The sequence below is a fragment of the Antedon mediterranea genome, chromosome 10 (genome assembly GCF_964355755.1).
Source record: "Antedon mediterranea chromosome 10, ecAntMedi1.1, whole genome shotgun sequence".
Lineage (NCBI taxonomy): Eukaryota > Metazoa > Echinodermata > Crinoidea > Comatulida > Antedonidae > Antedon > Antedon mediterranea.
In genome coordinates, this window is record NC_092679.1 from 229,349 (window position 1) to 249,225 (window position 19,877).

The 19,877-nt window shown below is 33.0% G+C and overlaps 1 protein-coding gene across 1 annotated transcript in view; it reads left to right on the forward strand.

Annotated features, from left to right (window-relative positions):
* LOC140060869 (neuronal PAS domain-containing protein 3-like) overlaps positions 1–19,760 on the forward strand; it is a 34,331-nt gene extending 14,571 nt beyond the window's left edge. Inside the window, 7 exon segments of the mRNA XM_072107228.1 lie at positions 901–1,099; positions 12,323–12,438; positions 13,387–13,586; positions 13,768–13,874; positions 14,358–14,502; positions 14,768–14,961; positions 15,812–19,760. Coding sequence (XP_071963329.1) covers positions 901–1,099; positions 12,323–12,438; positions 13,387–13,586; positions 13,768–13,874; positions 14,358–14,502; positions 14,768–14,961; positions 15,812–16,794 — 1,944 coding nt within the window. The 3' untranslated portion in view covers positions 16,795–19,760.
* The last annotated feature ends 117 nt before the right edge of the window (positions 19,761–19,877 follow it).

Here is a 19,877-nt window from a genome sequence, read left to right on the forward strand (position 1 = left end):
ACATTTAATTGATCTGATGTTAATTGATATTGATGCTGAGGATAAGCTTTTACCCACCACCACACATCGCTTTAGTCAGAATAAAGTAGGCCTAGTTTATGATCTGTTAATACTTAGGTATTAATGAGTTTACTGTAATTTTTATTTCATTCCTTTCAAACCGAGGTGCTGTTAAAATTATTATGTAGGTGTAACCTTTGATTAATGGCCCGTTACGTTACGTTACGTTACGTTACGTTCGAACAGAATGTATCCCGTTAATCGAGTTAAAATAATCGTTGTAGTCAACATTACTAATAATTATTATATGCATTGGCACTTGGAAGCCCCCTATGATTTCCCTCCTTCTGGCGGCGTAAAAAAGCAATTTTGTTATAACACGCGATACACGCACGTGATACATGGACGCGATACACGCGACTAAATCAACTCGTGTCGCTTGTTCTTATCACAGTTGGTCCATCTACGTCACTAAATTACTAAAAAGATTTTTTATAAGATGAATATTTTTAATTCATAGGCCTATTACTTTTTGTTATCAAGGGATTGATTTAAATGAAAAAATTCGATGCTAAATGTATCTAATTTGCATAATAATTGCTTTGTAATGTGGAAGGTGGACATCGGTTTATATTTATTTCCATTGAACTTTGATGAATTCTGGGTCAGGCTGAGCAATATTATGTATTTAAGACCTACCAGTGATAAATTAGAGAAAAAAAGCAAGTGCCAGTCTATTCATAGACTGTCATTGGCAACAGTCACTTTACGGCTAAATCTGGATTGTCCATCTAATGTTAGCAACACTTAGAAATGCACAGACAAACAAATGTTTAAGTCAATGAGCTTAATAAATGTGCAATTAACTAAATTAAACATTTATTATATCATTAATATCAGGTTGAACTAACTGGTAGCAGCATGTTTGAATATGTTCATCCGGGAGATCATTCTGAAATGGCTGAAAAATTAGGAATGAAAATTCCCCTCGGTTCATCAACACCAACATCAACAACAATAAGTTCACTCTCAGGCAATTCATCATCAAATGAAGACGCAAGCTCTACTGTCACTTCTCCTCATTCTCCAAAAGGCAAGTGTACCTCTATACAAAATCTTAACGAGTGAGATAACTTTTCCATTAAAAAAAATGTTTATACATCATATTTATACAGGATAATACTAGACATGTAACTCGTCACTTTGACGAGTTTGGTTATCCGCCGCGCAAGTGGTGCAACATTAACATTAAGGAGATAGGTTGAGGACAAAAGGAAGTGTTCACGTTGGCATTATGACCTGAACTGAAGAATATGATATGTTGTTATTGCTGAATTTTATTATTTAAATTCATATATAGTATACACAGTATAATCTGTATCCATATCACATACAGCTCAGTGACATACAGTGTAGAATAGGTGAAATTACGGGACCCGCTTTTTATTGCAATTTTTAACATGTTGACGGTTTTAAAATGAAACGCGAAGGTAGCAATTCCGAAAGGAAATTATCTCAGCAACAACGTATTAGCGTGTAGAAGAAATTTGAATACGTGAAATATTGATGCGCGCTTTTTTAAATGTAATGAATTATGACGCAAAAGATGAAAATACGACCTTTTTTATTTAACTGGCCATATGATGACGTCACAACATCCGATGGGCAACATTTTTACATAATTTCGTATCTACAATCCAAAAGCTTCCAGAAAAAGTTTTAATCGTGATTATCACATTTTATTCTTACGAGCTATAACAGATTAAAATTTACTGTAAAGATGAAATTGATGCCACACGTGATTTAAATATTTAGGCATGATGACGTCAAAAAAATTAAAATATTTTTAACTCATGCGAAAGATAGTTGATTGACCTAGACAATATCAAAATCGGGGTGAAAATGGAAAACGAATAAGTGGAGATGCGCTCTATTCAATGTGATGAGCTATGACGAAAGATACAAAAATCCTAAATTTTATATTCGCGTGGCCATACGATGACGTCACAATGTCCGGTTAGCCATATTAATACCTGATCCGATACCTACAACTCATCTACTTCCAGAATATGTCATCCACAAAAAGTTGACCGTCTAGTTTAGAAATTACAACTGTTTAAAAAAAGGCATATTTTAAACGAATTTTTTAACCTTTTCATAAAAAACGCGCGCAAATTGTCCAATTCGACGTGCTCGTATGACGTATCTTTAAGTCGAAATTGTTTAAAATTTGGTAAAATTACTAGAAAAGGCTGGAAAAACATAAATCACGCGAAAAAAATACGTTTTCAATGCTACGTGCGCACCGCACACGTAAAAATGTGCGCACACGTGGGAATTTTTGACATGCTTAAAACGACATGAAACGCGTAGAAAGTTGATTATAAATTAATTTTGCGCATTTTGAAATTTTAAATGCGCGTGCGCGCGTAACTTTGTGTAAAACACGCAATTTTTTTTCAACAGAAAGTTAGCGCATGATATAAATTAAACTTTTGCAAAGTTTCACTTTAAAATGTTATTTGGTTTTCGACATATGTTAAATACGAGAAAATCGTTAAATCGCGCGTACGTCACGTTGCGCAATTGTAAACATCATGAAAAGCTTCGCTTGACGACGTTACATAAATGTCAAAATGTTAACATAGTTAACAAAATGTTATGTTTGCAAGTTTTAGAGAAAAGCGTTACACAAAAATCATACAGAAAGAAAGAAGATTAAGACTAGACATGTAACTCGTCACTTTGACGAGTTAGTTATCCGCACGACAAAGGCCACGTAGACGTCATACGTTAGAATATTGCACACAGAAAAAGATTGTGGCAATATGACCTGAACTGAAGAATATGATATGTTGTTATTGCTGAATTCTGTTATTTTGTGTCATATTATATATACAATATAATCTGTATACATATTACATACTGTGTAGAATAGGTGAAATGACTGGACCCGCCATTTATTCCAATTTTTAACATAGCGACGGTATCAAAATGAAATACTAAGATAGCAATTTCGGAAGGAAATTATCTCGGCAACAACATATTAATGTGTAGAAGAAATTTAAATACGTAAAATATTGATGCGCGCTCTTTTAAATGTGATGAATTATGACGCAAAAGATGAAAATACGACTTTTTTTATTTAACTGGTCATATGATGACGTCACAACATCCGATTGGCAAAATGTTTACATAAATTCGTATCTACAATCCAATAGCTTCCAGAAAACGTTTTAATCATGATTATCACGTTTTATTCTGACGAGCTATAACAGATTGAAATTTACTGTAAAGACGAAAATAAGTGACCCACGTTATTTACATTTTTAGACATGATGACGTCATAAAAATTAAAATATTTTTAACTCATACGAAAGATAGTTGATTGACCTAGATAATATAAAAATCGGGGTAAAAATGGAAAACAGATAATTGGAGATGCGCTCTATTAAATGTCATGCGCTATGATGAAAGATACAAAAATCCTATATTTTATATTCGCGTGGCCATACGATGACGTCACAATGTCCGGTTAGCCATATTATTACATGATCCGATATCTACACCTCATCAACTTCAAGAATATGTCATCCACAAAAAGTTGACCGTCCAGTTTAGAAATTACGACTGTTTAAAAAAAGGCATAATTTTGACAAATTTTAACGAATTTTTTACCTTTTTCATCAAAAACCCACGTAAATTATCCAATTCGACGTGCCCGTATGACGTAATTTTAAGTCTAAATCGTTTAAAAGTTGGTAAAATTACTAAAAAAGGCTGGAAAAACATAAATCACGTGAAAAAAATTGTTTTCAACGCTACGTGCGCACGGCGCGCGTAAAAAAATGCGCACGCGTGGGAATTTTTTACCTGCTCAAAATGACATGAAACGCGTAGAAAGTGGATTAGAAATTGATTTTTCGCGTTTTGAAATTTTAAACGCGCGTGCGCGCGTAACTTCGTGTAAAACATGCCATTTTTTTTACAAAGTCAGTTAGCGCAAGATATAACTAAAACTTTTGTTAAGTTTCAATTTAAATTGTTATATGGTTTTCGATGTATGTTAAATACGCGAAATTCGTTAAAACGCGCGTAAGTCATGTTGTGCAATTCTGACGTCATTCAGAAATAGAAAAGCACAACTTCAGGTGAATACCCATATGTTGACAAAGTTATGAAATGTTAATTTTACACGTTTTTGAGATATGCTCTGCACAAAAATGACAGAAAGAAAGAATAATACAGAAAAAAAAAAAAGATGATGAAACAGGACAGTTACAAGGAGTTATCCGCTGAGTGCGGATAACTAACTAGACATGTAACTCGTCACTTTGACGAGTTTGGTTATCCGCCGCACAAGTGGTGCAACATTAACATTAAGGGGATAGGTTGAGGACAAAAGGAAGTGTTCACGTTGGCATTATGACCTGAACTGAAGAATATGATATGTTTGTTATTGCTGAATTTTATTATTTAAATTCATATATAGTATACACAGTATAATCTGTATCCATATCACATACAGTGTAGAATAGGTGAAATTACGGGACCCGCTATTTATTGCAATTTTTAACATGTTGACGGTTTTAAAATGAAACGCGAAGATAGCAATTCCGAAAGGAAATTATCTCAGCAACAACGTATTAGCGTGTAGAAGAAATTTGAATACGTGAAATATTGATGCGCGCTCTTTTAAATGTAATGAATTATGACGCAAAAGATGAAAATACGACCTTTTTTATTTAACTGGCCATATAATGACGTCACAACATCCGATTGGCAACATTTTTACATAATTTCGTATCTACAATCCAATAGCTTCCAGAAAAAGTTTTAATCGTGATTATCACATTTTATTCTTTCGAGCTATAACAGATTAAAATTTACTGTAAAGATGAAATTGATGCCACACGTGATTTAAATTTTTAGGCATGATGACGTCAAAAAAATTAAAATATTTTTAACTCATGCGAAAGATAGTTGATTGACCTAGACAATATCAAAATCGGGGTGAAAATGGAAATCGGATAAGTGGAGATGCGCTCTATTCAATGTGATGAGCTATGACGAATGATACAAAAATCCTAAATTTTATATTCGCGTGGCCATACGATGACGTCACTAGGTCCGGTTAGCCATATTAATACCTGATCCGATATCTATAACTCATCTACTTCTAGAATATGTCATCCACAAAAATTTGACCGTTTAGGTTAGAAATTACGACTGTTTAAAAAAAGGCATATTTTAAACGAATTTTTTAACCTTTTCATAAAAAACGCGCGCAAATTGTCCAATTCGACGTGCTCGTATGACGTATCTTTAAGTCGAAATTGTTTAAAATTTGGTAAAATTACTAGAAAAGGCTGGAAAAACATAAATTACGCAAAAAAAATACGTTTTCGATGCTACGTGCGCACCGCACACGTAAAAATGTGCGCACGCGTGGGAATTGTTGACATGCTTAAAACGACATGAAACGCGTAGAAAGTTGATTAAAAATTAATTTTGCGCATTTTGAAATTTTATATGCGTGTGCGCGCGTAACTTTGTGTAAAATACGCAATTTTTTTTCAACAGAAAGTTAGCGCATGATATAAATTAAACTTTTGCAAAGTTTCAAGTTGAAATGTTATTTGGTTGTCGAGCTATGTTAAATACGACAAAATCGTTAAATCGCGCGTAAGTCACGTTGCGCAATTGTAAACATCATGAAAAGCTTCGCTGCACATCTTCATGTGCACGACGATATGTTGAGAAAGTTACAAAATGTTATGTTTGCAAGTTTTCGAGAAAAGCGTTCCACAAAAATCATACAGAAAGAAAGAAGAGAAATACTAGACATGTAACTCGTCACTTTGACGAGTTAGTTATCCGCACGACAAAGGCCACGTAGACGTCATACGTTAGAATATTGCACACAGAAAAAGATTGTGGCAATATGACCTGAACTGAAGAATATGATATGTTGTTATTGCTGAATTCTGTTATTTTGTGTCATATTATATATACAATATAATCTGTATACATATTACATACTGTGTAGAATAGGTGAAATGACTGGACCCGCCATTTATTCCAATTTTTAACATAGCGACGGTATCAAAATGAAATACTAAGATAGCAATTTCGGAAGGAAATTATCTCGGCAACAACATATTAATGTGTAGAAGAAATTTAAATACGTAAAATATTGATGCGCGCTCTTTTAAATGTGATGAATTATGACGCAAAAGATGAAAATACGACTTTTTTTATTTAACTGGTCATATGATGACGTCACAACATCCGATTGGCAAAATGTTTACATAAATTCGTATCTACAATCCAATAGCTTCCAGAAAACGTTTTAATCATGATTATCACGTTTTATTCTGACGAGCTATAACAGATTGAAATTTACTGTAAAGACGAAAATAAGTGACCCACGTTATTTACATTTTTAGACATGATGACGTCATAAAAATTAAAATATTTTTAACTCATACGAAAGATAGTTGATTGACCTAGATAATATAAAAATCGGGGTAAAAATGGAAAACAGATAATTGGAGATGCGCTCTATTAAATGTCATGCGCTATGATGAAAGATACAAAAATCCTATATTTTATATTCGCGTGGCCATACGATGACGTCACAATGTCCGGTTAGCCATATTATTACATGATCCGATATCTACACCTCATCAACTTCAAGAATATGTCATCCACAAAAAGTTGACCGTCCAGTTTAGAAATTACGACTGTTTAAAAAAAGGCATAATTTTGACAAATTTTAACGAATTTTTTACCTTTTTCATCAAAAACCCACGTAAATTATCCAATTCGACGTGCCCGTATGACGTAATTTTAAGTCTAAATCGTTTAAAAGTTGGTAAAATTACTAAAAAAGGCTGGAAAAATATAAATCACGTGAAAAAAATTGTTTTCAACGCTACGTGCGCACGGCGCGCGTAAAAAAATGCGCACGCGTGGGAATTTTTTACCTGCTCAAAATGACATGAAACGCGTAGAAAGTGGATTAGAAATTGATTTTTCGCGTTTTGAAATTTTAAACGCGCGTGCGCGCGTAACTTCGTGTAAAACATGCCATTTTTTTTACAAAGTCAGTTAGCGCAAGATATAACTAAAACTTTTGTTAAGTTTCAATTTAAATTGTTATATGGTTTTCGATGTATGTTAAATACGCGAAATTCGTTAAAACGCGCGTAAGTCATGTTGTGCAATTCTGACGTCATTCAGAAATAGAAAAGCACAACTTCAGGTGAATACCCATATGTTGACAAAGTTATGAAATGTTAATTTTACACGTTTTTGAGATATGCTCTGCACAAAAATGACAGAAAGAAAGAATAATACAGAAAAAAAAAAAAGATGATGAAACAGGACAGTTACAAGGAGTTATCCGCTGAGTGCGGATAACTAACTAGACATGTAACTCGTCACTTTGACGAGTTAGTTATCCGCACGACAAAGGCCACGTAGACGTCATACGTTAGAATATTGCACACAGAAAAAGATTGTGGCAATATGACCTGAACTGAAGAATATGATATGTTGTTATTGCTGAATTCTGTTATTTTGTGTCATATTATATATACAATATAATCTGTATACATATTACATACTGTGTAGAATAGGTGAAATGACTGGACCCGCCATTTATTCCAATTTTTAACATAGCGACGGTATCAAAATGAAATACTAAGATAGCAATTTCGGAAGGAAATTATCTCGGCAACAACATATTAATGTGTAGAAGAAATTTAAATACGTAAAATATTGATGCGCGCTCTTTTAAATGTGATGAATTATGACGCAAAAGATGAAAATACGACTTTTTTTATTTAACTGGTCATATGATGACGTCACAACATCCGATTGGCAAAATGTTTACATAAATTCGTATCTACAATCCAATAGCTTCCAGAAAACGTTTTAATCATGATTATCACGTTTTATTCTGACGAGCTATAACAGATTGAAATTTACTGTAAAGACGAAAATAAGTGACCCACGTTATTTACATTTTTAGACATGATGACGTCATAAAAATTAAAATATTTTTAACTCATACGAAAGATAGTTGATTGACCTAGATAATATAAAAATCGGGGTAAAAATGGAAAACAGATAATTGGAGATGCGCTCTATTAAATGTCATGCGCTATGATGAAAGATACAAAAATCCTATATTTTATATTCGCGTGGCCATACGATGACGTCACAATGTCCGGTTAGCCATATTATTACATGATCCGATATCTACACCTCATCAACTTCAAGAATATGTCATCCACAAAAAGTTGACCGTCCAGTTTAGAAATTACGACTGTTTAAAAAAAGGCATAATTTTGACAAATTTTAACGAATTTTTTACCTTTTTCATCAAAAACCCACGTAAATTATCCAATTCGACGTGCCCGTATGACGTAATTTTAAGTCTAAATCGTTTAAAAGTTGGTAAAATTACTAAAAAAGGCTGGAAAAATATAAATCACGTGAAAAAAATTGTTTTCAACGCTACGTGCGCACGGCGCGCGTAAAAAAATGCGCACGCGTGGGAATTTTTTACCTGCTCAAAATGACATGAAACGCGTAGAAAGTGGATTAGAAATTGATTTTTCGCGTTTTGAAATTTTAAACGCGCGTGCGCGCGTAACTTCGTGTAAAACATGCCATTTTTTTTACAAAGTCAGTTAGCGCAAGATATAACTAAAACTTTTGTTAAGTTTCAATTTAAATTGTTATATGGTTTTCGATGTATGTTAAATACGCGAAATTCGTTAAAACGCGCGTAAGTCATGTTGTGCAATTCTGACGTCATTCAGAAATAGAAAAGCACAACTTCAGGTGAATACCCATATGTTGACAAAGTTATGAAATGTTAATTTTACACGTTTTTGAGATATGCTCTGCACAAAAATGACAGAAAGAAAGAATAATACAGAAAAAAAAAAAAGATGATGAAACAGGACAGTTACAAGGAGTTATCCGCTGAGTGCGGATAACTAACTAGACATGAAACTCGTCACTTTGACGAGTTAGTTATCCGCACGACAAATGCCACGAGCACGTCATACGTTGGAATATTGCACACAGAAAAAGATTATGGCATTATGACAAGAACTGAAGAATATGATTATGTTGTTATTGCTGAATTCTGTTATTTTGTGTCTTATAGTATATACAATATAATCTGTATACATATTACATACAGTGTAGAATAGATGAAATTACGGGACCCCCCGTTTATTCCTATTTTTAACATGGCGACGGTATCAAAATGAAAAACTAAGACAGCAATTTGGGAAGGAAATTATTTCAGTAACAACATATTAAAGTGCAGAAAAAATTTGAATACGTGAAATATTGATGCACGCTCTTTTAAATGTAATGAATTATGACGCAAAAGATGAAAATACGACTTTTCTTATTTAACTGGCCATATGATGACGTCACAACATCCGAATGGCAACATTTTTAGATGATTTTGTATCTACAATCCAATAGCTTCCAGAAAACGTTTTAATCGTGATTATCACATTTTATTCGTACGAGCTATAACAGATTAAAATTTACTGTAAAGATGAAATTAAAGGCACACGTAATTTAAATTTTTAGGCATGATGACGTCATAAAAATTAAAATATTTTTAACTCATGCAAAGGATAGTTGATTGACCTAGACAATATTAAAATCGGCGTGAAAATGGAAAACGGATAAGTGGAGATGCGCTCTATTCAATGTGATGCGCTATGACAAAAGAGAAAAAATCCCTATATTTTATATTCGAGTGGCCATACGATGACGTCTAAATGTCCGGTTAGCCATATTGATGCATGATACGATATCTACAACTCATCATCTTCCAGAAAACGTAATAAAAACAACTTTTACCGTTTAGTTTAGAAACTACAACTGTTTAAAAAAAGGTATAATTTTGAAAAATTTTGATGAATTTTTGAACTTTTTCATAAAAAAACGCACATAAATTATCCAATTCTACGGGCTCGTATGACGTGATTTTAAGTCGAAATCGTTTAAAAGTTGGTAAAATTACTAGAAAAGGCTGGAAAAACCTAAATCACGCGAAAAAAATTGTTTTCAACGCTACGTGCGCACCACGCGCGTAAAAATATTCGCGCGCGTGGGAATTTTTTACATGCTCAAAATGACATGAAACGCGTAGAAAGTTGATTAGAAATTGATTTTTTGCATTTTTAATTTTTAAACGCGCGTGCGCGCGTAACTTCGTGTGAAACATGCCATTTTTTTTTCACAGTCGGTTAGCGCAGAATATAAATTTAACTTTTGCTAAGTTTCAATTTAAATTGTTATATGGTTTTTGATTAATGTTAAATACGCTAAATTCCTTAAAACGCGCGTAAGTCATGTTGCGCAATTCTGACGTCATTCAAAAATAAAAAAGCACAACTTCACGTGAATGCCCATATGTTGACAAAGTTATGAAATGTTAACTGTACACGTTTTTGAGATATGCTCTGCACAAAAATGACAGAAAGAAAGAAGAATACAGAAAAAAAAAAAAGATGATGAAACAGGACAGTTACAAGGAGTTATCCGCTCAATGCGGATAACTAAAAAAGATGTTGATGATTTCGTACAATCACAAGAGGTTATCCTGCAACTTCGTTGCGGATAACCAATAATTCAGAAATAGGGTGGTACAACAACTGATGGGTGGGCTATACAGTTAGTCATACGGTACCGTAGTCATTCCTTTTGAAGAAAGATTATGTTCTCTCCGACTCGTTCCTTTTACAATTGAGTAAGCTTGTGCATACTTGATCGTAGAGATAGAAAGATCTCTACCGGACTACTCTTTAAGATTACACAAACAATAGTGTTTTTTAATTATTTCTATAATGTGTTGAGCCTACTAGACCTATAATATTGGGGGTTTTTTTTCAATTTAAAACAGAAAAGGAGCAGCTTACATACATTTTAGGAATTCGAATGTAATTATTTCGGAGGTGTAAAATTTAATTTTTATTTTCACAGAAACTAATTAGCAAAGATATCTGACCTGATGTTCACATCAAGTCATATTTTGATTACTTGTAGTAAGAATTATAAGGAGACTTCTTATATTAATGTTTTCTCTACTAATTTCATTTTCATAGTTTTATTCTTGTCTAATTTTCTTATTATACTATCAATATGTTTCATTACAAACGAAATATACGTCACATAGTCAATTTGATTGCAAAATCATTCCTGTACATTTCATTTATTCCCAAGATAGCATAAAACTAAAGATTTTTTAACCCACTTTCAATGACCTTCCTGTGTAGATCAAAATGAAATAGTAAATGAAATTATTTATGTCTTGGCTATTTCTCTCTTATTTCAAGAATTATTTGATATTAAGGTGGACGCCTTTTCTTCAAACTGTCTTTGTTACGTGTCCAAAGGTTTGTGTGGCCCACTTTACTATCATGTTAAATCACATGAATGTTGAACGGGTTGAATAGCCTGTACTTTACGGCTAGCGTCTTAGTAAAATAATATCTGTAGCCAAAGTAGTATTCGAAAACATGTCAAGTAAACTTGTTTGCGATATTTTACAAATTTACCCAATACACGAACGGTATCATACTATGATACCGACAGTAAACAGAATGCAGTTTCTCACTTTCTGAAAATAACCTTTATCCCATGTGATACTGTATATCCTCTCCTGGCACTATGGTCGCCCTCTTCTTCAAATATGTCCACGAATTAGGTGCCGGTATGTCGTCAGCAGACGCGATACTGCAAATGTTTATGTTTGTTACTGTACGGGAATTCGTCAATCAATTTATTTTAAATAGCAATTGACATGACAATAGTGTTAGGTTTCACAAACATTCATGTCAATACAAAACACAACAAATATCTTTTTTTTAAATATAAAATAATATGGCTGGCTGTCATTAATACCATTGGTAATCACTGTTAATTGTTTAGACTCAATGGTTCAATAATACAATTCATCAACGTGTCAGCTATTTTCATATTGATTTCAATTAAATTTCTTTTCATAAGCAAGTCAAGTAAAAAGTAGTTAGATATGGAATGTGACTCACACAGAGTCGAGTCAAATGTAGTGCGGAAACAAACACATTTAACTAATAATAATAATGTTACTTTTAACCGGCTTGTGGATTGTGAGACGTTTTTACACTCCATAAATACTGTACAAAACTTATATTTTAGTTTTTTTATTCTACACAAGGCATATTTCAATTTATATGTTTCTATTGTGTAGTTTGTAATTCAACAAGACTAAAACGTTTCATGTTTACTTTTGTAGAACATTTGTCAATGAACATGAGTGCGAATGGCAGTTTACTGGAAAGATCATTTATAGTAAGAATGAAGTCTACATTAACAAAGCGTGGCGTACATATAAAGTCGTCTGGATATAAGGTATTACTACAGTCATTTTAAGATTAAAACAATCTACAACTATAGCAAAGAGAGGGGATGATACCATGGGTACAATATTATACATGTCTTTACTTAAATGTAGTGTACTTTATTACACTCCATGGATGCATCACACAGCAGGTCTATACAACCCGTAGCCAGGATACTTTATTACACTCCATGGATGCATCACACAGCAGGTCTATAAAACCCGTAGCCAGGATTTTTACACGATAGTTCATTTTCCACAAAAAGGGGCAAGTGCAATAACTGAATGAAATATAGAGTTAGGCCTACCAGTAGATGAAAATAATTTTCCGCCTGGCTACGTAGAATTGAACAAAAAATTGTCATGAGTAATACACTCCATATATAGCTGCACTGTGTGTCTGTGCACCCTTCTCCTTACCTACCACTGATGTTTGCAGTAAATGGAAAATAACTATTTCAATTTACGGGATATTAAAATAAACTCAAAGGCTTAAAACCTACTGAGAAATAAATAAAATAAGTTATAACAAATGCTTCATTTCCAAGCGTCATGATAACTCTTTTTAATTTCAATCGTTCACATTATAAATATTTTATTTTTGACACAAGTGAATTATTTATTAATCAGATTAAGAAATTGATCATGCATACAAAACCCGCATACTTCATGTATTATTTGTCTGATTGTGACAGTACTACACAGTACTGCAAAACTTTTAATCAACATTATAGGCCTATAGTTTTAAGATTTGACATAACAGTAGATATTATAGTTAATGCTCTTTCGGAAAAATAGCGCGCAGCTCGCTTAATACAAATGTCCATGACATATCCTAACATTTTTTTTAAATGAAGACAAATTAAGAAAGGTTCCAGTTCGCCACTCCGTTCTGAAGTCTTGTGAATTTATGCTATATTTATATAATAAATGATTTTTAAAATATATTTGTTTTGCAGGTTATTCATATAACATGTTCCATGCGGCCAAGATTGATTTTAAGCCACCATCCAGGACAAAGAATACCACTTAACATTATGGGATTGACTGGCCTAGCTTACTCGTTGCCTCCACCGTCCATTAACGAAATCCGTCTGGATTCTTCTTGTTTTGTGTGTAGAGTAGATTTAGGTCTAAATATTAACTTTTGTGAGAACAAGTAAGTTGGTTACTTCTTCGATATTTGCATAAATGAACTGAATCGATTTGAATTATACAAATACTACAATTTATGTTTTTATATTTTTCTTTGAACTTTATTTGTTCATTTGAATATTCGGGGTTTTATATTATAAAACACTATGTGTTAAGATGTAATTGGTAATGTTTTTTTTCTTTAGGATATGTGATTTCCTTGATTATACTGCAGAGGATGTTACTGGCAAAAGCTTGTATTCTTTCCTACATGCTCAAGATATTGCTGACATGAAAGCAAGTCACAATGATTGTAAGTAGACATAAACTATTGAAGTTCTCACCAAAGATACTATTCTATAGTTTATCATCTTTGGTTCCCATCCCACTAGGAAGCAACGCGCTCAACCTATGGATCATCTTTGGTTCCCATTCCACTAGGAAGCAACGCGCTCAACCTATGGATCATCTTTGGTTCCCATCCCACTAGGAAGCAACGCGCTCAACCTATGGATCATCTTTGGTTCCCATCCCACTAGGAAGCAACGCGCTCAACCTATGGATCATCCAAACTGTCGCTTGTAATTGGTAAACTCACTTGCGGTGCGTTGCGCGTACGTACGTTTGTGCTGCGTCTAAGTAAGTGGGAACCAAGCTTTACCATTATTCAAAAGGTCTTTTCATATTACATATTCTCCCTAATTATTAAACTTTCTGTTCATACTTGTCCTCCTAGCATATTATTAACGTCCAATTGAAAATAAAATAAATTGATATTTTTTTGTAATTCATTTAGTGTTAAATAAAGGCCAAGTAATTACCAAATACTTTCGGTGGATGACGAAGGCAGGGGGTTACGTATGGATGGAATCTACAGCAACGCTTCTGTTTACAAAATCTGCAGATGAAAAAGCGTTTGTCTTTGTTAATAATATAATAAGGTATGTAAAGCTATGTCTACACTATCAAACTTTATGGTGAACAACAAATTGTGACGTGATGATGTCATATCACTACCATAATTGGTCACATCACACTTTTTCGTCAAACTAGTTTGATAGTATAGACAGAGCCTTAGTATAAGTCTTTGTTTTATGTTATTGAATTGTTTTTGATATTGTATTTGTACATGATGATAAAAGAATTTTATTTATTATTATTTCAATTCACTTTATCAATATTATATCTTTTGTAATTTAATTTCAGTAAATTAGAATTAAGAGAATGTATTATGGATATCAATCAAATGACAGAGCTTCCAAAAATATCAACTTGCAAAGTATCTACATCAAAAGAGAATGAAGAGAATAACGAGCGCAATACAGAAGGCAGAACTGACTTAAAGGGAGAGTCATCGGCAGATTGGTGCAGAGGAGGTGAATTAAAGGGAGAGTCATCAGGTTGGTGGTGCGTTTACCATTATATTAAAGGTTTATAATGCATGCATACAAACTGAAAATAACTCATATGTCTCAGAATCTAAAGTAACTATTTTTCCAAACTAATACACAATTAATATTCTTGCTCAGTGACCACCAGTCCGTACATATTCTATATCATTTCTTTTCTTTTGTATTCTATCTTTTTTTCTTTCTTTCCTTCCTTTCCTTCTTTCCTTCCTTTCCTTTCTTTCCTTCCTTTCCTTCTTTCTTTCCTTCCTTTCCTTCTTTCTTTCCTTCTTTCTTTCTTTCCTTTCTTTCTTTCTTTCCTTCTTTCTTTTCTTTCTTTCCTTCTTTCTTTTCTTTCTTTCCTTCTTTCCTTCTTTCTTTCCTTCTTTCTTTTCTTTCTTTCCTTCTTTCTTTTCTTTCTTTCCTTCTTTCTTTCCTTTTTTCTTTCCTTCTTTCCTTTCTTTCCTTCTTTCTTTTCTTCTTTCCTTCCTTTCCTTCTTTTTTTTCCTTCTTTCCTTCCTTTCCTTCTTTTTTTCCTTCTTTCCTTCCTTTCCTTCTTTCCTTCTTTCCTTTCTTTCCTTCTTTCCTTCTTTTTTTCTTTCTTTCTTTCTTTCTATAGAATGCTAATGTAATAAGTTATTAGTGGTTTATATTCATTTTAAATGAAAATGCATCGCAGTTTCAGTTAAAGTTAAACGATTAGTAACAGAAGATTGCTTGCATAATAACTACTATTCGTTATTATGATTGAAGAATAATTTATATTTTGTCTAATTATTTGTAAATGGGGGTTATGTACTATATATATTACAAATTAAAATATACGAGTTAGATTTAAAGAAAATTATGTTTATATTTACAGACAAAGATGAAAATAGCAACCATAGAGCCAATGTTATACCACCTAAAAGAAAAAGCAACAAAGAAAATGATTGTGAGAGTAAAAAATCACGAATTGAAGATGATAAATACTTAAGAAAATTCAACCAATCGCGTAAAGAATCAACTAATTCTGGAACTTTATCTAAGCGCAAGTGTCCGAACTCGGAAAACAATAGCAGGTCTTCCGACTGCTATTCCAGCAAGTCTTCACCGGGTCTAATAAATCCATCTAACGATACCTCTCATAAATCTGTAAGTTGGGAAAACCCACCAAATCGTGAAATTCAAAGGAATCAAACCACTTCTGCTGACAGTCTACCAAGCGGATCTACTACTAGTTCATTGAATATTCCTAAAGCTCGCTTTGAAAAACTTACAATTGATTCACCCGATTGTTTTATATCCCAGAACACTAGTAGAATTAGTAAATCTAGTGACACAAGTTTAGCAACCTCGCCAGTACCATCTCCTACTAGAACAATGCCAAGTACTTTCAATATGTCACCTGCTGTCAATGGAAGTCGAGATGTAGCACATGAACAATCTGTATTTGTTAGAAGTACTGTGGACTCTACAAGTTTAAAACAAGAGCCAAGTATATACAGCCCTTCGCCAACTGTTATAACAGCAGTAACGTCCCCGTATGCAGGGGTACCATATGCAAATTATGCACAGTATACTAAATTGTCTCAGTTTCCAACGCCACATTCATATCAACTTGGTTCGTACACCGAGTCATCAATTTACAAGGGTTTTCAAGGTAGCCATGATGTGCCCATGGATTTGTCGTATAATAACATTGGTGGATATGGCAATATGTCGTTTCTTCCAAGTAGTATGTCACAGATAACATCTGCAGGGCGTTATTTAAGTACATCTGGAAAAATGGCGTGTGTTGTTTCAGATAACGCCACATCATACATTCACAGGGTATCTTCTGAAGAGGGTGCTAAACAGAATTAACGCCGTAATAGTGTTGGTTTTTTTTTCGACGAGAGTAATTACTTCTTTAATCATGATGGTATTTTCTGCTAAAATTAGTAACAAGGTGGACTGTGTTCTCTTCCAAACTCACTTTTGATTTATTTATTTTTATGCTGCACCAACTGATTTATTCTACTATTCTGATAACTTTTTGTTTAAATTGTGAAGCCGGCTGTGATACTTGTTACAAAAGCTTAAAGCATGTTGAAGTGCTAAAGCAATTGCGTTTGTTTTATTTGAAATACATTAACCATAACATTGTTGAGCCAAAGCTCTTTTATAATTGTTTCTTCAGCTCCATGAAGTCTTTCATCTTTTGAGCCAAAGTTAAGACTCTGACAAATGAGGAGCCTTCAAGGAGGGGCGAGTGAAGGGCAGTGATATGATGCAATCAATATTGGGATGATGAGGGTCAGGTGTTGTTTGGCACTAAAATCACAAAATTGGCATTCCAGTGATATTATAATTATTCATGAAGAGTACTATAAAATCCATCGCAACCCTGTCCAAAATGATAAGTGCTCTTTTCATCCGAATGATGTAATGCCATAATAACATAGCGACAAGCATCAAGATTAATAACAAAAGTAACATCCTAGGCCGAGGTAGGCCAAATAATATAGTAATTTTGAATTTGTGCTTTAAAATAGTTTTTGACCGGACGTAATGTGGCATTACTTGTATAAGAAAAAAGATAGTTAAATATGATATGTTTGTCTGCATGGTGAGAATACTAAATAAACACAATTATTGCGGTAACATCACGTATTTAGTTTACAAATTTCGTTCAAATTACAGTCTTATGGAAATATGAGAAAACTTATGTTAGAATGATATGTGTGACTAGCAAGTTGTATAGAACCAATCATATCCTTTTGCCCAATGTGACATTATACTGATGCAATAACTGTACTAATGCATAGTGCACTCTTGTATACTGTACTAATGCATAGTGTACTCTTGTATAGTGGTTTATTTGACAATGGTGTGTGTACAGGATGGTTATATTGTGAAGACAGAACGGATGTAGTATACATATAATAGTATAGTTGATTGACATTTTAATGAATATAAGATTACCATTATGTGATGTTATTGTGATTATAGGAAGACAATTTGACTAAAATATGCTATAGTAAATGTATTGACAGATTACTGTAGTCGTTTATATTGTATTTTAGTTAATATTATTAGGTAAAATGATGGTACAACTTTTGTTTTTATCGAAATCTTATAAATGTACAGTACCAGTTATGCTTTTAATTCTGCTGGTTGAACTAAAGTGACACTATATAGTTTGAATGTTCGCTACAAAAACCTAAACCAATGGAGATCATGATGGCTGATCTACTATAGCAGTTATAAATGCATATTTTATTGTGTTAAATTTGATATAGATAATACGGTATTGTAATACAATTGTATTAAAATTGATAAAATATATATACATTTTGTATGCGGTTACATACTTACTTCAGGCGATACATTCATGTACACTGTGTCTCATGTATAGAGGATAACAACTGTGGGGCTGTTTTAAGTCAAGTGACGATAACAGGCCGAATATCCAAAATTTAATAATAATAATACTTGTCTAGGTTATTATTGTTATTAATGTATCCTTATTCGAACTCATGATCCATTGTATGAAAAAAAAATCAAAATATTTTTTCCAATATTAATTTCTATATAGTTATTATGTTTTATATAAAGAGTTTCTAATATTATTAATTAAAAGATTTAAGACAAAATGAAAGAAATATATTAATACTAAATACTATGAATGCGACAATTTTCTCAAAAAGGGAAAGCTAAAAAACATCGACTATCAAGGTGTGATGTAGTTTAATGAAATTGTAATCAATATTAATATCAGTCAGATTATGGTTACGCAGTTAAACTTGTTTCCCACTTTGACGCAACGACTACTACACGCGCAAGAATTTGACCAACCAGAAGCGAGACAATCCAAACTATAATTGTGATTGGTCAATTATCTACGTGAGTGTGCGTACGTCACTGTGTCCATTGTGTCCAATTAGTGGGAACCACGTTTTACTACATTAATTTTACTACAGTAAAACATATACAAATTCCAGGAATAAGTTGTTATATTAGCCTCTATTTACATAAGAACATTAAAGAGTGTCGTGTCATAAAAGGTAAAATTGTATTTCTAGATTTATTTTTTAATTTTGAAGTAAAATTATGTAAATTAAAAAACAGTACTTTTTTGATAAGTTTGATACTCATTTGAAAATTTAATTTTATATTTTCTTTACTTATGGTCCTTGGTTACGCTTAGATCCCACTGGACGCAACACGAGGACGTAAGTTAAGCATGATTCGGTATCATCCGAACTGTTGCTTGTGATTGGTCAATTCATCACTTGCGTTGTGCATACGCACGTCGATTGCGTTACCGTCAAAGTGGGAAACAAGCTTAAAGCTATGTCTACACTATCAAACTTTATGTGACAAAAGAATGTGATGTGCTCATCCATATATATGGACATAATGATTTCACATCACAACCGTATTTAAGCATATCACTACCATATCTGGGCACATCACATACACGCAATGCCAACATTGAGAATAAATATACAAATTAAGGAGACCTGCAATCTGATTTTTATATTCAATGATGAATTTTTAAAAATATAATGAATAGTCTTCATAGTGTTATTTGTTATTATTTTATTTTAATATGAGGATATTAATAATGAATGGTGCTATTAAGTGTTGTATTGCTAAGTCCTAAAATATATATGTTATCTATTCTTTGAGAACTAGATATGTTTATTGTTAACCTGCCGAGCACACATAGAGTCATGTGTGGATAATTTTGTTGCTGCTATGTTCGATTGTATATTCGTCTTTACTTTGCTATTCATGCTACGCGCTACGTGTGTTTCATAGAAATAAAGTGACCAATTTTGACATATGCTGGTTGTTTTTTCTTCATATCATATTGATGTGGTCTTACCGATACATCATGTATATGTTTTTGATCTTGTTAAAGCTACGGTGGTATTGGCGTCCCATAAAGAAGAGGCATA